General features: G+C 38.7%; 1 protein-coding gene across 8 annotated transcripts in view; it reads right to left on the bottom strand.

The window, feature by feature from the left end:
* The window catches only part of CCDC148 (coiled-coil domain containing 148), a 107,079-nt gene that overhangs the window by 62,878 nt on the left and 30,615 nt on the right, over positions 1-13,586 (bottom strand). For all 8 annotated transcript variants that reach the window (XR_004407007.2, XM_032992674.2, XM_032992675.2 and 5 more), the window contains 2 exons: positions 7,016-7,154; positions 4,693-4,899 (listed from right to left, as the gene is read on the bottom strand). Coding sequence is in view for 7 of the 8 variants with exons in the window: in XM_032992674.2 (XP_032848565.2) it covers positions 4,693-4,899; positions 7,016-7,154 (346 nt within the window). In the remaining variant the exon portion in view is untranslated. The remainder of the gene's footprint in view (positions 1-4,692; positions 4,900-7,015; positions 7,155-13,586) is intronic.

The following is a 13,586-nucleotide window of genomic DNA, read 5'->3' as shown; positions in this document are numbered from 1 at the left end:
GAGATTATAGTCAAAGTACTAGATTTGATTAGTATTTCAATGTTGATTTCCTATGGCAGTCAAACAATTCAAATCAGTGACTTGACTATGTGCCGAGTAGGGAGATAGAACTTTGTTCCCTGAGTTTACTGACGCATCCTTTCTTCTCATTATACAGGACGGGAGAAGGAAGGCAACCTGCAGCATGCTGTGTATGATTTTCAATATCCCAGTTAATTCCACCTAACTCTTCCTTTTGAAATTAATTTACGTTAGTTTCTGCCAGGATAAGGAACACAAGAATTTCTATCCAAAAAATCACAATGTGTTGCAAGAGATTTTAACATTAGAGTGAGGATTAATCCTGAAACACTAAAAGAGAAAGAGAAAAGATTTAAAGTCAGGCAGGCACATAGCTTTATGCTAAGGAAGAAAAAGCCCGCCCTATGCATCACACACAGGAGATTCAACTGTCCTTTAGTCTACTGTTGTAGGTCTTTCCTTGAGTGTCCTTTTAGAATTGTTTTATATGAAGGTGGAAAGTACTGGATTATAAATATTTTAAGATAACTTAAATAGCAAAAATATGTTTTAAATGTATGTAGATACCTTGACTGAATTTCTAAACATGTTGCAGCAAGTACTTCAATCCTTCAAACACCAGCTGTGAAGCAGCACTCTACTAACCCTCTTAAATGATTGTGCGCTCACTTCATTACTGAACTACCGTGTGACAATAGAAGAATTTCCTTCTCTATGTTGTTTAGAAAGAGGAATTTTACACAGAAAGAGAATTTTTTTACACAGCGTCTGCTACAGACCCCTGAAAGTCGTTAAATCCACACAGTATAAAGCATACCAAATACGGATGATTCTTAATCGCTCATTGGAAGTGTAAGCCCTCCATGGTTTGGGGTTTTTTTGTCTTCCCATAGCAAACAGGGAGGGTTAAAGATATGTACCAGAAACGCTTCCTCTTTGAGAATACACAGTATATCCTCACTAGTACTATCCATTCCACACTCTATTTCATTCCGATGACTACCATATGGCCCTCGCGAATTATTTCACCTGAGCTTTTTGAGTTGTTTCAAAATTCCTCCTTAGAGACCCTGACTTCTGCTAAGGACACACATTGATCTTCTGTGACATGGAACATGGAATAAGAATGTGAAAGTCCTTTCCCCAAGTAACAACTGTCATAAACATTAATATAACTTCTCTGCTGCTTTACTTCTTAATTGTTAACACCTTTTGTCAGTCACAGGCCTAGAGTCTCACTGATGACATAGTTGCTTCTAGTACATTTAAAATATCTTTTAAGTAATGTATTCTTTAGTCTGTTTGCTATGCCTTTGTGTTGCTGTTGACAGATGAAAAGAACTATGTAAGAGTTAGGTGATATCATGTGGCTACTGCAGTAATAAAAAAAATGCATAACCTGTCACTTACTAGTGTTTTCTTTCTCTTTTGCATTGCTCAATCTGTATCATAATTAGGAACAAACTCATTTTCACACACAAAGAAAAACTCTTGAAAAACCCACAAACTCAAAGAAGCATAGAAATTTACAGACAGATACCCCCTTTTAAACCAAGTAAACCAGGCTAAATGGATTACTGACTGGAAGTCAAATGAAAGGTGTCATTTAGAGTCCAGTCTTCTCCCACTCTATTATTAACAGCTGCTTAAACAATTCATTTTTATATTAATGTATTTCTGCATATTCTGTCTGCAAAATGGTTCTAATGATGCTCTGCATTTCTAGAACTGCTTTCATATCTTACAGTGTGTGTATCATAATTTCACTTTACACCTGATGTAAATAGGCATATAAATGCTATAACTTCCTCTGAAACCTGCTTGTGCTAAACTTCCTGAAATGCAAAAAAAATTGTCAATTAATGGACAAAAAGCAAAAGTGGGAGAACAGCCCTAATCCCTCATTTCCAGCTCTACACAAATTCCCTTAGAGACATATTCATTTTTTACCACATCTAATGGATCCTTGCCAGGATGGGTTTTTATCAGTGTAAATTAACTCACTAGACTGAAAGTTGCTTTTTACCTGATAGCTGCTAACAGTCGCTTCCTACAGCGTGACATTCTGCAGTTGCACACTTCATAAGTGTGGAAAGACAAGTCCATAAAAGGAACTGTAACTGGGCAAAGTATGAGCTTTCAAATGCATATACCCATTAAATCCAAACAAAAAATATGGATACATTCAGAATAATTTCTTTTAAAAACAGCTAACTCCTTGCCCAATTTCAACTTCCGTCCCCTAGCCCTTTCGGCTGTAGGGCTGATCAAAACAAGGTCACAATGATATCCTTCTTTAATGAAAAAAGATGTTCCTTTTTCATTTCTCTTTCCTGGGAAACAGGTGAATTGGTTTTGTTCAAACGTTCAACAATTTAACAAAGCCACCTTTGAAAGCAACCCTTTAAAAGTGTAGGACTAATAGGTTTAAGTTTCAAACAGCTCCAGGTTACTGGAAACAGGAGGTCAGAATCCAATGAACTTTCAGACAATGTTCAATGCACTAGTGAGAATCTTAAGCTACATGGAGACAACATAAGTACTTTAAGACTTATTTGTTGTTTTTTTTTTTTTTTTCTTCTTCCCCATGAAAAGTAAAGAATTAAAAAAAAAAAAAAGACTGAGTGATAAATTCACAGTTCTGGAATAAATGGTCTTTCCACCTCTAACTGTGTCCCTAAGAGATACATAGCAATTCCAGACAGGAAGACAAAAGTAAAAAAAAAAAAAAACAACCAACCAAAAAAAAGAAACCAACAAAAAAAAACCCCAAACAAAACCCCCCCAAACAAAACACAGCCCTCTCCAGCCATGGAGAATGGCTCCTTACGCCACTCAGCTCCTGGGGAGCCTGCCACAGGAGTTAAAGCGGGGTACTCCCCACTGGGGGAAGCCCAGACAGTTCCTAACCCTACAGCGCTTTTAGATTCAAACCTGCCTATGACAGGCAGCTCCGGGAACAGGAGACAGAAGGTTTTTTGTATTATAACTGTAGTGAAAAACTAGCATCAACATTAAAAATCTTAATGACAGTACAGTTTTTTCTGTTTTTTTCTACTTGTAGAAAAACAAAAGCCAGTGTTCAATATTTTGTTGAAAAGTAAGGGTTCAACAGAGATAATGTTGATAAAGTGAGAATAATATACAACGTATGCTTTCAGATGTTAATTTCTGTGCAAGCAGAAAATCAGAGAGCAGTTTAAATAGATCTTAACATGTCTTTCATGCCCAGAAATGTGATTCCCCTTACAAATACATTAGGCATCAAGATCATAACACTTTCTTCTTGTGTCCAGGCTCCTCCCATTTTATTCTATTCTCTTACCAAAAATCCCCCAGGTATTTTTACCTTTTTTCACCTCTTAACACAGTAAATCACCTTTCAGAATATTGTGAAACCTCCATAAGAAGGGCAAACAAGTTATGGGACCCATTTTTTGAGGTCTTAGAAACCATTTTTAAAGATAAAGAGAGGGGAAGCCAGGACCTGCTCGAGCGGGGCCAGAGGAGGCCACGGAGATGCTGGGGGGGCTGGAGCAGCTCCCCTGGGGGGCCGGGCTGAGAGAGTTGGGGGGTTCAGCCTGGGGAAGAGAAGGGTCCGGGGGGACCCTGAGAGCGGCCTCCCAGGGCTTAAAGGGGGGGCAGGAGAGGTGGGGGGGGACTCTGGGTCAGGGGGTGGGGATGGGACGAGGGGGGATGGTTTTGCACCGAAAAAGGGCAGATTTAGGTGAGCTCTGAGGCAGAAATCCTTCCCTGTGCGGGGGGGGAGGCGCTGGCTCAGGGTGCCCAGAGCAGCTGTGGGTGCCCCCTCCCTGGAAGGGTTCAAGGCCAGGTTGGACGGGGCTGGGAGCACCCTGGGCTGGGGGAAGGGGGCCCTGCCCGGGGCGGGGGGGGGCACTGGGGGGGCTTCGAGGTCCCTCCCCACCCAAACCGGTCTGGGATTCTCTGAAAACAGATGAGCATAATCTAAAAAACTGGTGGTAGTGATGATGAATAGAACATTTTGCTTCCACTTCTGAAGATCCTGGTGTTAAAAGCAATTATGAACTAAGCCTCAGGCAGTATAGATATCAATCCCGCTTTGTTGAGGAAGAAACAGAGAAAAACCACACAAATATTTTGTGATTTGCCAATGTTTACCCAAGGAATAGGATGCCAGACCTTTACTCCTGTAGCTTGCTTACAGTCTCTCATATTGTAAACTGCAGAACAAATCTTGTTCTTCCAGTACTGAAATACAGTTCAAACTCTTCAAAGGTGCTCCAAATGCACCAAAATAAATGTGATCACAGTTTCTACAGAGATTATACCCACCATATGAAACTCATAGTAAGGCCTAAAGTATGCTAGGTAATCAAATTCTTAATCAAAGAAAAGACAAACTAAGTTCAAGAGCTAGTTGAAACACTAACAATAATTCTTATTGGTAATGAAAAAGAGCATCTTCAAAACCATTTGCAAGTCAAGATTCATAAACATACTGATCTCTGCCAACAGATCACAGTTTGCTTTTTTCCCCCCCAACTGCCCAAATCAAGTCAATCAGGCCAGTAGAAACAGGATTATGACATTTATCTTCAGTTAGTTTTTCTTCACTTAAACACTGTAACTTGGTTTTGAATTTGTCAGTAAAAAACAGATTAGCATGTGTAGATTTGTAACTGAACCTACCTTTGCTTTCAGATCAGCACAAATCTCCTGTTGCTTTTGTCTGGTATTAGCCAACACTACTTCTGTCTCATGAGCAGCAGAGGCCTCAGCAACAGTCATCACTGCCTTAATCAAAAAGGCTTTCCTAGCTTGGGCCCAGTTTAACATCAAGACTCTGCGCTGATTCTTAATGAAATGGCAACGATCCCAAGCTTTCTCATGAACAACCTAAAAAAGTAAAGCATTTCAGAAAGGTTTGGAAAACTATGCATTAATAAAATAATTCTAGATGGCTTTGCAACCTTGAATATAATTGATTTTTTTTTTTCACCAATATTCCTATGGAACCCACAATTTAGGGCCCAAAATATTCGTCAGGTGCCAAGTATGCTGCAGTCTCCCAGCGCTGGTAGGTGGTGATACCACTTCAGCCTTTCCCTGTACCACATGGCACTTCAATATCCTGATATCCCACTGTTCTTTTCTGAACCACAATTTTGCAATATGAAAAAATTAAATGCAATGGTTCCTTCCTGCCCCAAAGTACATAAAATGCAAGTAGGTTCTTTCAATTACTCTTCAGAGATATTGAGCACCTTGAGCAAGATGAGGCTCTTCATAGCAAATTATGATCTAGACAGAAACATAACACCAATTAAAGCAATTGTACAAATGCACTACAGATAAGAACTAGCTTTGCCTTTTCTTTTTTAACAGGAAATATGGAAATAGACTTTTAGCTTGCCAAGTAGCACATTGCCACCACCTAACAAAAATTATGACTGTTTAATCTTAAATACACCTTCTTTGGCCTTATTCAGTGAGGTTCCCGAGGACATTCAAGCGTCAAGACTTTGAAAGAAGTAGTAACAGGTAAGGCTGCATAGACTGAGGCATTAGAGTCTCGGACCTGTCTTAAATCCCCCAAAATACAGGTTACAGAGATAAAGGAGATTCTAGAGGTGGCTGTCTGCTCACAAGCATCACGGGGACCATTCCTGATGCTAATTTCCAGGCTTTTGGCAGGGGATGGGGGACGTTGACTCGTCTGGTGCCTAGCTCGCAGGTATTCCCATCACCTTGCAGCTGGGTGAAGGTGAAGTGGTACCAGTAGCTCCGGAGCTCCTCTTTGGTCAAATGCACCTAGGCCACCCCATCAGAAGTTCACATTGCCATTGCTGCTGCCACAAACTCAGGTGAGCCTTGTCAGCAAGCACCTAAAGCTATGCCACTCATACGCAAGAAATGGGATGGAGAATTTGCACTTCTGAGAATAGGCTTCCTTGATGAGCTGCTCCTGGGTCACACACTGAGTGCTTGTCCACAGATCCATTCTTCAGAGGGAAGAGGGCACAGAAGCTCTAAGTTTAGTATTCTAATGTAGCACAAACACTTTAAGAATAGATTCTTAGTACTGTTTTAACATTTCTGGTTTTGTCACGTTAATATATAGACTAAGAGATGCCAATTCAATGCAGAATTATGTTTTTTAAGTTTAGAATTTTTAAATTTAGAATGAACCTTCAAAGAATTAGGGAGACCCATTAATAATGTCTATGCTTTAAATATACCTGCATTGTACAAAGCACGCAATTACTTAGCCCAGTTCTCACAGGCAAAAGTTCTGAAACCCACTAGAACTGTGTTTTTGGTGAAACGATGCTAATTATCAGTATCACTTCACTGTCACTCCTTTGCACTAGGCAATCCTCAAACACAAGCAAGCAGATGGTCTAAAAATACATGTAGAGATAAAAAAAGACTCCTACTTTACTTATGACAATGTGAAGTGTTCTGGCCTTGAAATGAGTTTCTCTATTAGCTGCTACATACTTATTCACTGTGGAGCGTAAAAGGAATCGGCAATCAATTTGAAAGGCATTACGCATATAAAAATAGCCTCTCCCTAAGAGCAGGAGATAACTTTCCACTCTTCCTGCTATATATGTGCCACAGACCAATGAAAATAACTATTCCTAGACAGTGTGGCAATGCTATACATCCTCATAAAAAACAAAAACACCAAGAGAAGCAGAATAGTATGACATAACTATAGAACTGTACAGCAAAAGTAATGCTAGCAAACTGTTTTTGTGAATTTGGCTGTAAGAGTATGTGGAACTATAAAATCTCCACAGTACTTCTTCAAAATAAGTGATAGGTTTTCAAGCTCATGCATTTTGAAGACAGGGACATCCCTTCTTCTCTGTGCAGAATAAAGTTTATAATTAAGAAACTTTAAAATTAAAAAAGAAAAATTATAAACATTGTTTAATACAAATGTTTGCTGCATGATGTATGTAAGCATTTATATAATTGATCTAATATTTAAAATAGCACTGACCAGATCATGCCTAGATTTGTGGGGAAGGTACCTCTGCAGCACATCAAGGTACAAAGTCCTCCTCCTCTGAAGATCACTTGGATACTGATTGATAACAGTCTGAAAAACCCACTGATCTTCTTCCTTCCATTCCATGTTCCTATAGAAATGCAAAATATTCAGCCCCAATATAACTTAATATTTGAAAAGGAGGAGTTCGGTTCTAGTTTATTTTTAAAGACATAACCTTTCAGTGGGCTCACAATCCTGAAACCTGTAAACTGGATGTTGGATCAGGACTGAGAAATTTAGATTTTCTCTAATGAAACAAAACAAACCTCTATTGCTTTTCTACTGTGACCATGTATTGTGTCATCATTCAAGTGATTCTTTCTTTTTGTAGCCTGGCTTTTTATTGGGGAATGATACTGGTTTTCTCAAATACGCTGCATTAATGAATAGTCACACCACGTGGAAAATACAATGTGAAAAAGGAAGATGATGATCAGTCTCTACCACTGACTATTAAATAAACAATCAAAATGAAATGAAGTGATAATACTTGTATTTAGCTAAATGCAGAACTAGTTTAAAAACAAACTTCTGACAGCCATAAACTTATCAGCAAGGCATAAATTTAACAATTTTTTAAAATAGGAGGTGTAGTAATCAGTATGCATTCATGTATTTCAGAAGATTGGACTAGCAAGAAGTAACAGAAAACTAAAACAGAGTACCACAGGTTTGGAATTAGTAGATTAGATTTTACCCTCAGCCTGAACTCCTGGCCTTGCAGTGATTAACATCAGGCTTTTACTGTCAGCGTTAGTGTACAAGCAGCAACACTGAGTCAGACCAAAAGGTCTCCCTATCCCAGTGGCCTGTTTTCAAAAGTGACTAAAAGCCTAGGGAAAATTAAAAGAAGGCAATCATATGACTACCCCCAACCAAATTCCTGCAGCCTCCAACCGTTTGCAGCTCTCCAACCTCCTGAGCCAGCAGTGGTGTCTTGGTATTTAATAGCAAATACCAATTCGGGAAGATGTTAGCGCAACTTTATCCTTACAAAAGCAGAAATATCAGGTATTTTAAAAAGATACTATTTTTTTTTTTGTGAGATGCTCATATGTAATTAATATTAAACTAGATTTTATGATAACATCTAGCATTATCTCTAAAGAGAGAACAGTGAACACAAGTATTAACAAAATTCTATGCAATCCAGTTTGACACAACTTTTCTTTAAAAAGCATTGTACAGTAAACCCACAGTGTACTATCACCATTGTACAATATTCTGGGACACTGAAGGAGGAAAGAAGAAAATATCCCCAAGATCTGTTAGTTTTAAGAAATTGAAATCTTCACCTACAGACGTATCTCAAGAATGGAAAGACACAACATCCCATTTCAACAAACCATTTCCGAAGTAATGTCCTGTCAGGCAATGGAACCCAAGCTCTTGATCACACGCATTTCACCTTTTTTCCTCTCTGCTGGCACTTTCTGCTGTTGCATGCTTTGCCGCAAAGTTGGCAGAAATTTGGACAGAGGTCCACTTATCTTCACCTACCTAAAGGCATTTATTTAACAGTTTTCTTCAGGCAGACTAATGGGCTTTATTTTTACCCTTATGGTCTTAAGAGGGATTTAACCTTCACCCATCTTTCTAGAGACAGCTAGGGATCACACGTCTTTCTAACCCACTTCAATTCTTCATCCTCTGACTTTCATGAAACAAAAAAGACTCTTAGCTTACTGTAACATTTTTGGCACAGAGTTGTTACTCCAGGATCAGAATGGTGGCAACTTAACAGTAACCAAACATGAGGAAACATGACAATTACTATTCCCTACTAATGAACGCCTTGTTTATTGCACTCTTTATTTTTTTCTGTCTTTTGTTTTTCTGTGAATAAATATTAAAAGTTACTCTTGTCTTTTATGCAGACAGGATCACAATAAAGATGGCCAAATAAGGATAAATCACATCCTACCTCCTTCAATAAACTCCAATAACATTATCATGGCCATTAGTGCTATGAACACATCAGAACAGAGAGCTCTGAAGTAATAATTTTTGTACTGCATACAGAGAGATTCCTGTCGTGAAATGGCTTTTTGCAGGAAAATAGGAAGCACTAACTCCTAGCTGTTCTCTGTGTGCTTTTGAGCAGCTTATCTATTTATCGGTGGAGTAGCATGAAAGCGACACACCAAAAATTAACTTTAAAAAAAGTGTCCACAGGTAGTAGCATCACGGCACAGGGCAAAGAAAATACACTGACAGTTTAGTCTTTGCTTTTCCACACAAAAGAATGGCTCGCAATCTGCTTTTGTTGACAGCTCTAGAATAATTCACAAAACCTAGCCAATAGACCCCAGGCCTCGACAGCAGCCTAACTTCTCACGAACAGAAGGCCAGCGAGCCAGGCCCAGGGCTTGCTGAGTCGCACCTTCCCTCGCAGCCCTCCGACATCCCCCTCACAGCAGGCTTCAAACCCTGCCCCTGGGGGGATTCACTGCAGTACAGCAGCACAACCTCATGCAGAAAAGCTCCCTGCCACTCGTGCAGACACACGTTTAGGACTAGGAATACTATAGTAATAATCCAAACTTGGAGACGCATCAGTAGGCTAAAATTAATAAAGTTGTGGAAGGAAACAGCTTTCCCTCTACAAGCTTACATGAAATAGACATATATTATTCATATTTTCCACCTATCTTCCTTTCTCTTATAAACTGTGTGATATATCTGGCAAACTATTTCTAGGACCCAGCTGTTAGCTGTCAAATCCAGCCATCAGGAAAAGAAATGGAGGTGGCTTTGAAATAGGGGAGAGAAAAGATCTAGCTCCTGTAAAAAGTTCATTTGCAGCTACCCAGCAAATGTTGGAGACAACATAAAAAGAGAAATTACATTAGCAAAAGCAGAGCTGCAATGAAAGTGTTTCTTTATAGGTGATTGCTTAAATTTCCCATGACAGACAATGAATATAGATGTCTGAGCTGAGGTTTTTTCATAAGCTAAATCTAAAGAAGAAATAGTGCCCCAGAAAGTGAAATGGGGCTAAGGAATCCTTCAGAGAGGGAACTGTTGCAGTAATATAACCTTCAAGCTGCAGGTCTTGAAGAGCAGACACAGTTCTCCAAAGACAAGAGTCCCTGAGCTTTGACACAGAGGTGATATTGGAAAGATAAGCTATTTCTGCAACACTTACCGCCTCTAAGAAAAATATCTTGCAACTGATCCTTAGAAATTACTGTTTTAAACTCCTCCCTGTTCTCTAGAGGGAGCTTTTCTATGAAATCAGTTCATTTATTAATTTTAGAATCTCTGTGTCATAATTTGATATTCTGAGGTACAGGCTTTCTGAAGAATAATTTTAATGAACAAATTAATTATTCGTTGATACGATTTAAATCTCTTTCACTGCAACTGCTCCTACTGATGCTCAACTGAGTACAAGAAAAAATTTTTTTCTTGACACCTAGCGTTCTTGTCTTGCCAGCCCCAATGTTTTATTTATTTGTTTCTTAGAAGAACCACCATAAAATCCCACTAGCCTTTACTCAGAGGGAGTACCAGTCATCCTAAGAGAGAGTTCACTGGTTTACTGGTTGGATTTTGAAGTACTACTTACAATTTCTGAAAGAAATCACTAATCCTTTTCTGTGAGTCCTGATACACCTCAGTATGGTGCTGTTTCAACATGTTATTTTAGTGACAGTAATGAGGCAGTTCTAAGGCCTGAGATTCTCTTTTGTAACAGTCTACCTTAGATATCTCTGACCATACAGGTTTGGGAACAGATACGGGCCTTCTGTCTAGAAGAAGAGTAAGGCAGAGGAAGATACATCCTGGGGAGGAAACAGGACACCCCGAGCTTGAGGGCAGGGCAAACCCCAGGCCCCGCGTGCGAAGGGCAGGGTGGTGATGCAGCCCCTCCACCTCCAGCGCACGAGGGCAGGGCAGATGCACCCGCTGCCGCATCCGCTGCCGCATCCGACCCCTCGAGCAACATCCCGGCTTGCACGTCCCTCTAACGGCCAGCTCACAACCTACCGCTACGCCACTCAGGAACAAGCTGGAGCAACTAAGGTTTGTGGAAGATGCTCTGGGAAGCAATCAGCTACAACTATAGCTACAAGTAGTTTATTGTAAGTAAGGACAAACTGAGTGCCAGTGCCTGGGTTTGTCAGCTGTGCCAAAATTCGTCGGCTGTGCTGAGATTTTGTCAGCTGTTCCTAGACAAATAGCCAAAAAAAAGGCACCGTGATCCAACCCAGTGTATTCATAACCATTAAATGCATTGTCATCTCACAAAATTCCAGAAAGGGAGATGTCATCTAAAACAAGTTTGAAAAGTGCCAGCGCATTTGACATTAATATTTAAGCTAATATCAGGCTTGCTCAGTGTCAAGATATTGACAAACTTTTACAAGGCTGAATGCATGACCCAAATTTTAAACGTAGTTCTTGCTTTTCTTGTATGCATCGTTCTACTAGAAAACAGTACAATCTTTATTTTGTTTCAGAACTGAAACACAGCAAGTCTTATATTCAACAACCCTGAGGCAGCTGCTTCCTTTGAAACATATTTAGCGAGCATTAATCCCTGGCTTTACACATTCTAAAGAATATAAAAAACTCAGAAGGGAAGCTACCCTCTCCACCCTATAATCCCTACATATCCTTTGCAATAGCAATGTATACTCGATGCACACTGCTGTCTTGTTGAATCTGCAGACACAGACTGTAACAATACCACCAAGTGAGATGTTAACCTCGCTGACTATTAATTATGTCATTGTCGATTGTTGTACCAGAAACATCCTGGTAATAGGCCTGAAAAGAGGATCTAAATTTATTTGACTTAGTCCTAATATCCAATTCATTTGAAAGGATGCTGTGGAGGATACAGTGCTGAATATGCAATACTCCATTCATCCTTCAGTTATTTAAATAATTCAGACATCCTTGGAAACAGTGGCAAAAATATAATAGTGCTTAGAGAATCCTCAACTATAATAAACACGTCAGTTCCAAGTCTACAATTTGTGAGATAACTCAGGATGTGAGTATTTCTCAAACTCAAAAATTTGTGTATTAGCATCAGTAAAAGAAGTGAATTTAGTTTATAAAATATTATAATTCTGTACTATGACTGAAAAAATCCAAATCCTTCTTCAGTTTCTAAAAGCAATAAACACTGTAATATGCATTCTAGTAAGACTGAAAAGCACACAAAGAACACAGCAGACCAGAATATTATCTTATTCTGATTTTTCTTCTTTGGAAATTTTATGCACATTTTCTAAATTTTCTGTTCCAGACAGCCTGGACAGTTGAACAATGAGATGTGTAATGCCAGAAGACTATATGAACTTAAGGATTCTTTACTGTACATTCAAGCGTATGATGAGAGAGGAAGAACAACAGAGAAGTAATCCTCAGATGAAGTGACTAAATTGTCATACAATCATATTGTTCTGCTGAGCAACCTCTCAAATCACAAAAATGAGAAAAAATCTATAGCAGAGAATGTTCGGTATCTTTGGGTATAGAGCAGTAACAATAATTGCAAAGGCTTCATTAAGACTGTATTAATCAGCAGAGTACAGTGGATACATACCAAGGTCAAAAATCTGTCACTCAATTTTAGACAGTATTATCTGTGTTAACTGCATCAAAGTTTGCTTGATGAATTATAGAATACTTAAATCATAAGGCTGTATCTTTGCAAACTCATAAAGCATTTTCGTGCAAATTAGCCAATATAAATGTAAGAAGCGATAAAGCACTGTGTCTTTTATAAAAGCCAGATCTTGGAAGTAAGCAATTCTACATGAACAAAGTCTTGCTTTTTTTTTTTTTATTGAAAACACATTTTTAACATTGTTGTGGATAAAATCATAGAAATGCAAATGAGCAATACATTAAAGATTTGGAGACCAGAAGGCAAACAAAAAGACCAAGATCTAGTTTTAAATAAAATGCCTAAGATAATTGCTGATGGTTCATTTCTGATTTCCTACATTCCCAGCTAACAATACTGGCAGACACTGATCCAAATTGGGTAAATTGTCCTATGCAACCTACCCTTACATCCCACCAGCAGATTGCTGCCACTGCCACTACCACCAGCATTTCTTCCAGCTACGTCTGTTTCTTTTTTTCCCATCTAGATATAATAACTTAATTCCTTCAAAGTACCACTGCATATGTGCTTACCAATAAGTTGTTTTATCTTTAAGTCTTGATGTTACTTAATTATCAGTGAAAATTAGCTAGCTCAAGACCTAAATTCAAACCTGGCATATGATCAACTAAAATACCATGGTAGATTTTTCAATCACTGTCATAGATTTTGTTGTCTACATTGATGTTTGTCTATCATTCAGTAGCACATATGCTGATCAAGGGATTTAAATTCATTAATTTTCATCAAAATTGTCTTGATAATAAACTTTAACACGATTTTAATTTAAGTCACTGGAAAGACTTTATACATATTTAAGGATTTAGTATTTGTCACAGATTTTCTCGTAAAGGTTGTTAAAAATTATTCCATAAGAGAAACTGTAACAAA

Source organism: Tyto alba, unplaced genomic scaffold, assembly GCF_018691265.1.
Source record: "Tyto alba isolate M040663 unplaced genomic scaffold, T.alba_DEE_v4.0 Super-Scaffold_7, whole genome shotgun sequence".
Lineage (NCBI taxonomy): Eukaryota > Metazoa > Chordata > Aves > Strigiformes > Tytonidae > Tyto > Tyto alba.
Note: the sequence above shows the minus strand (reverse complement) of the source record. Positions and strands in the feature narration are given on the sequence as shown.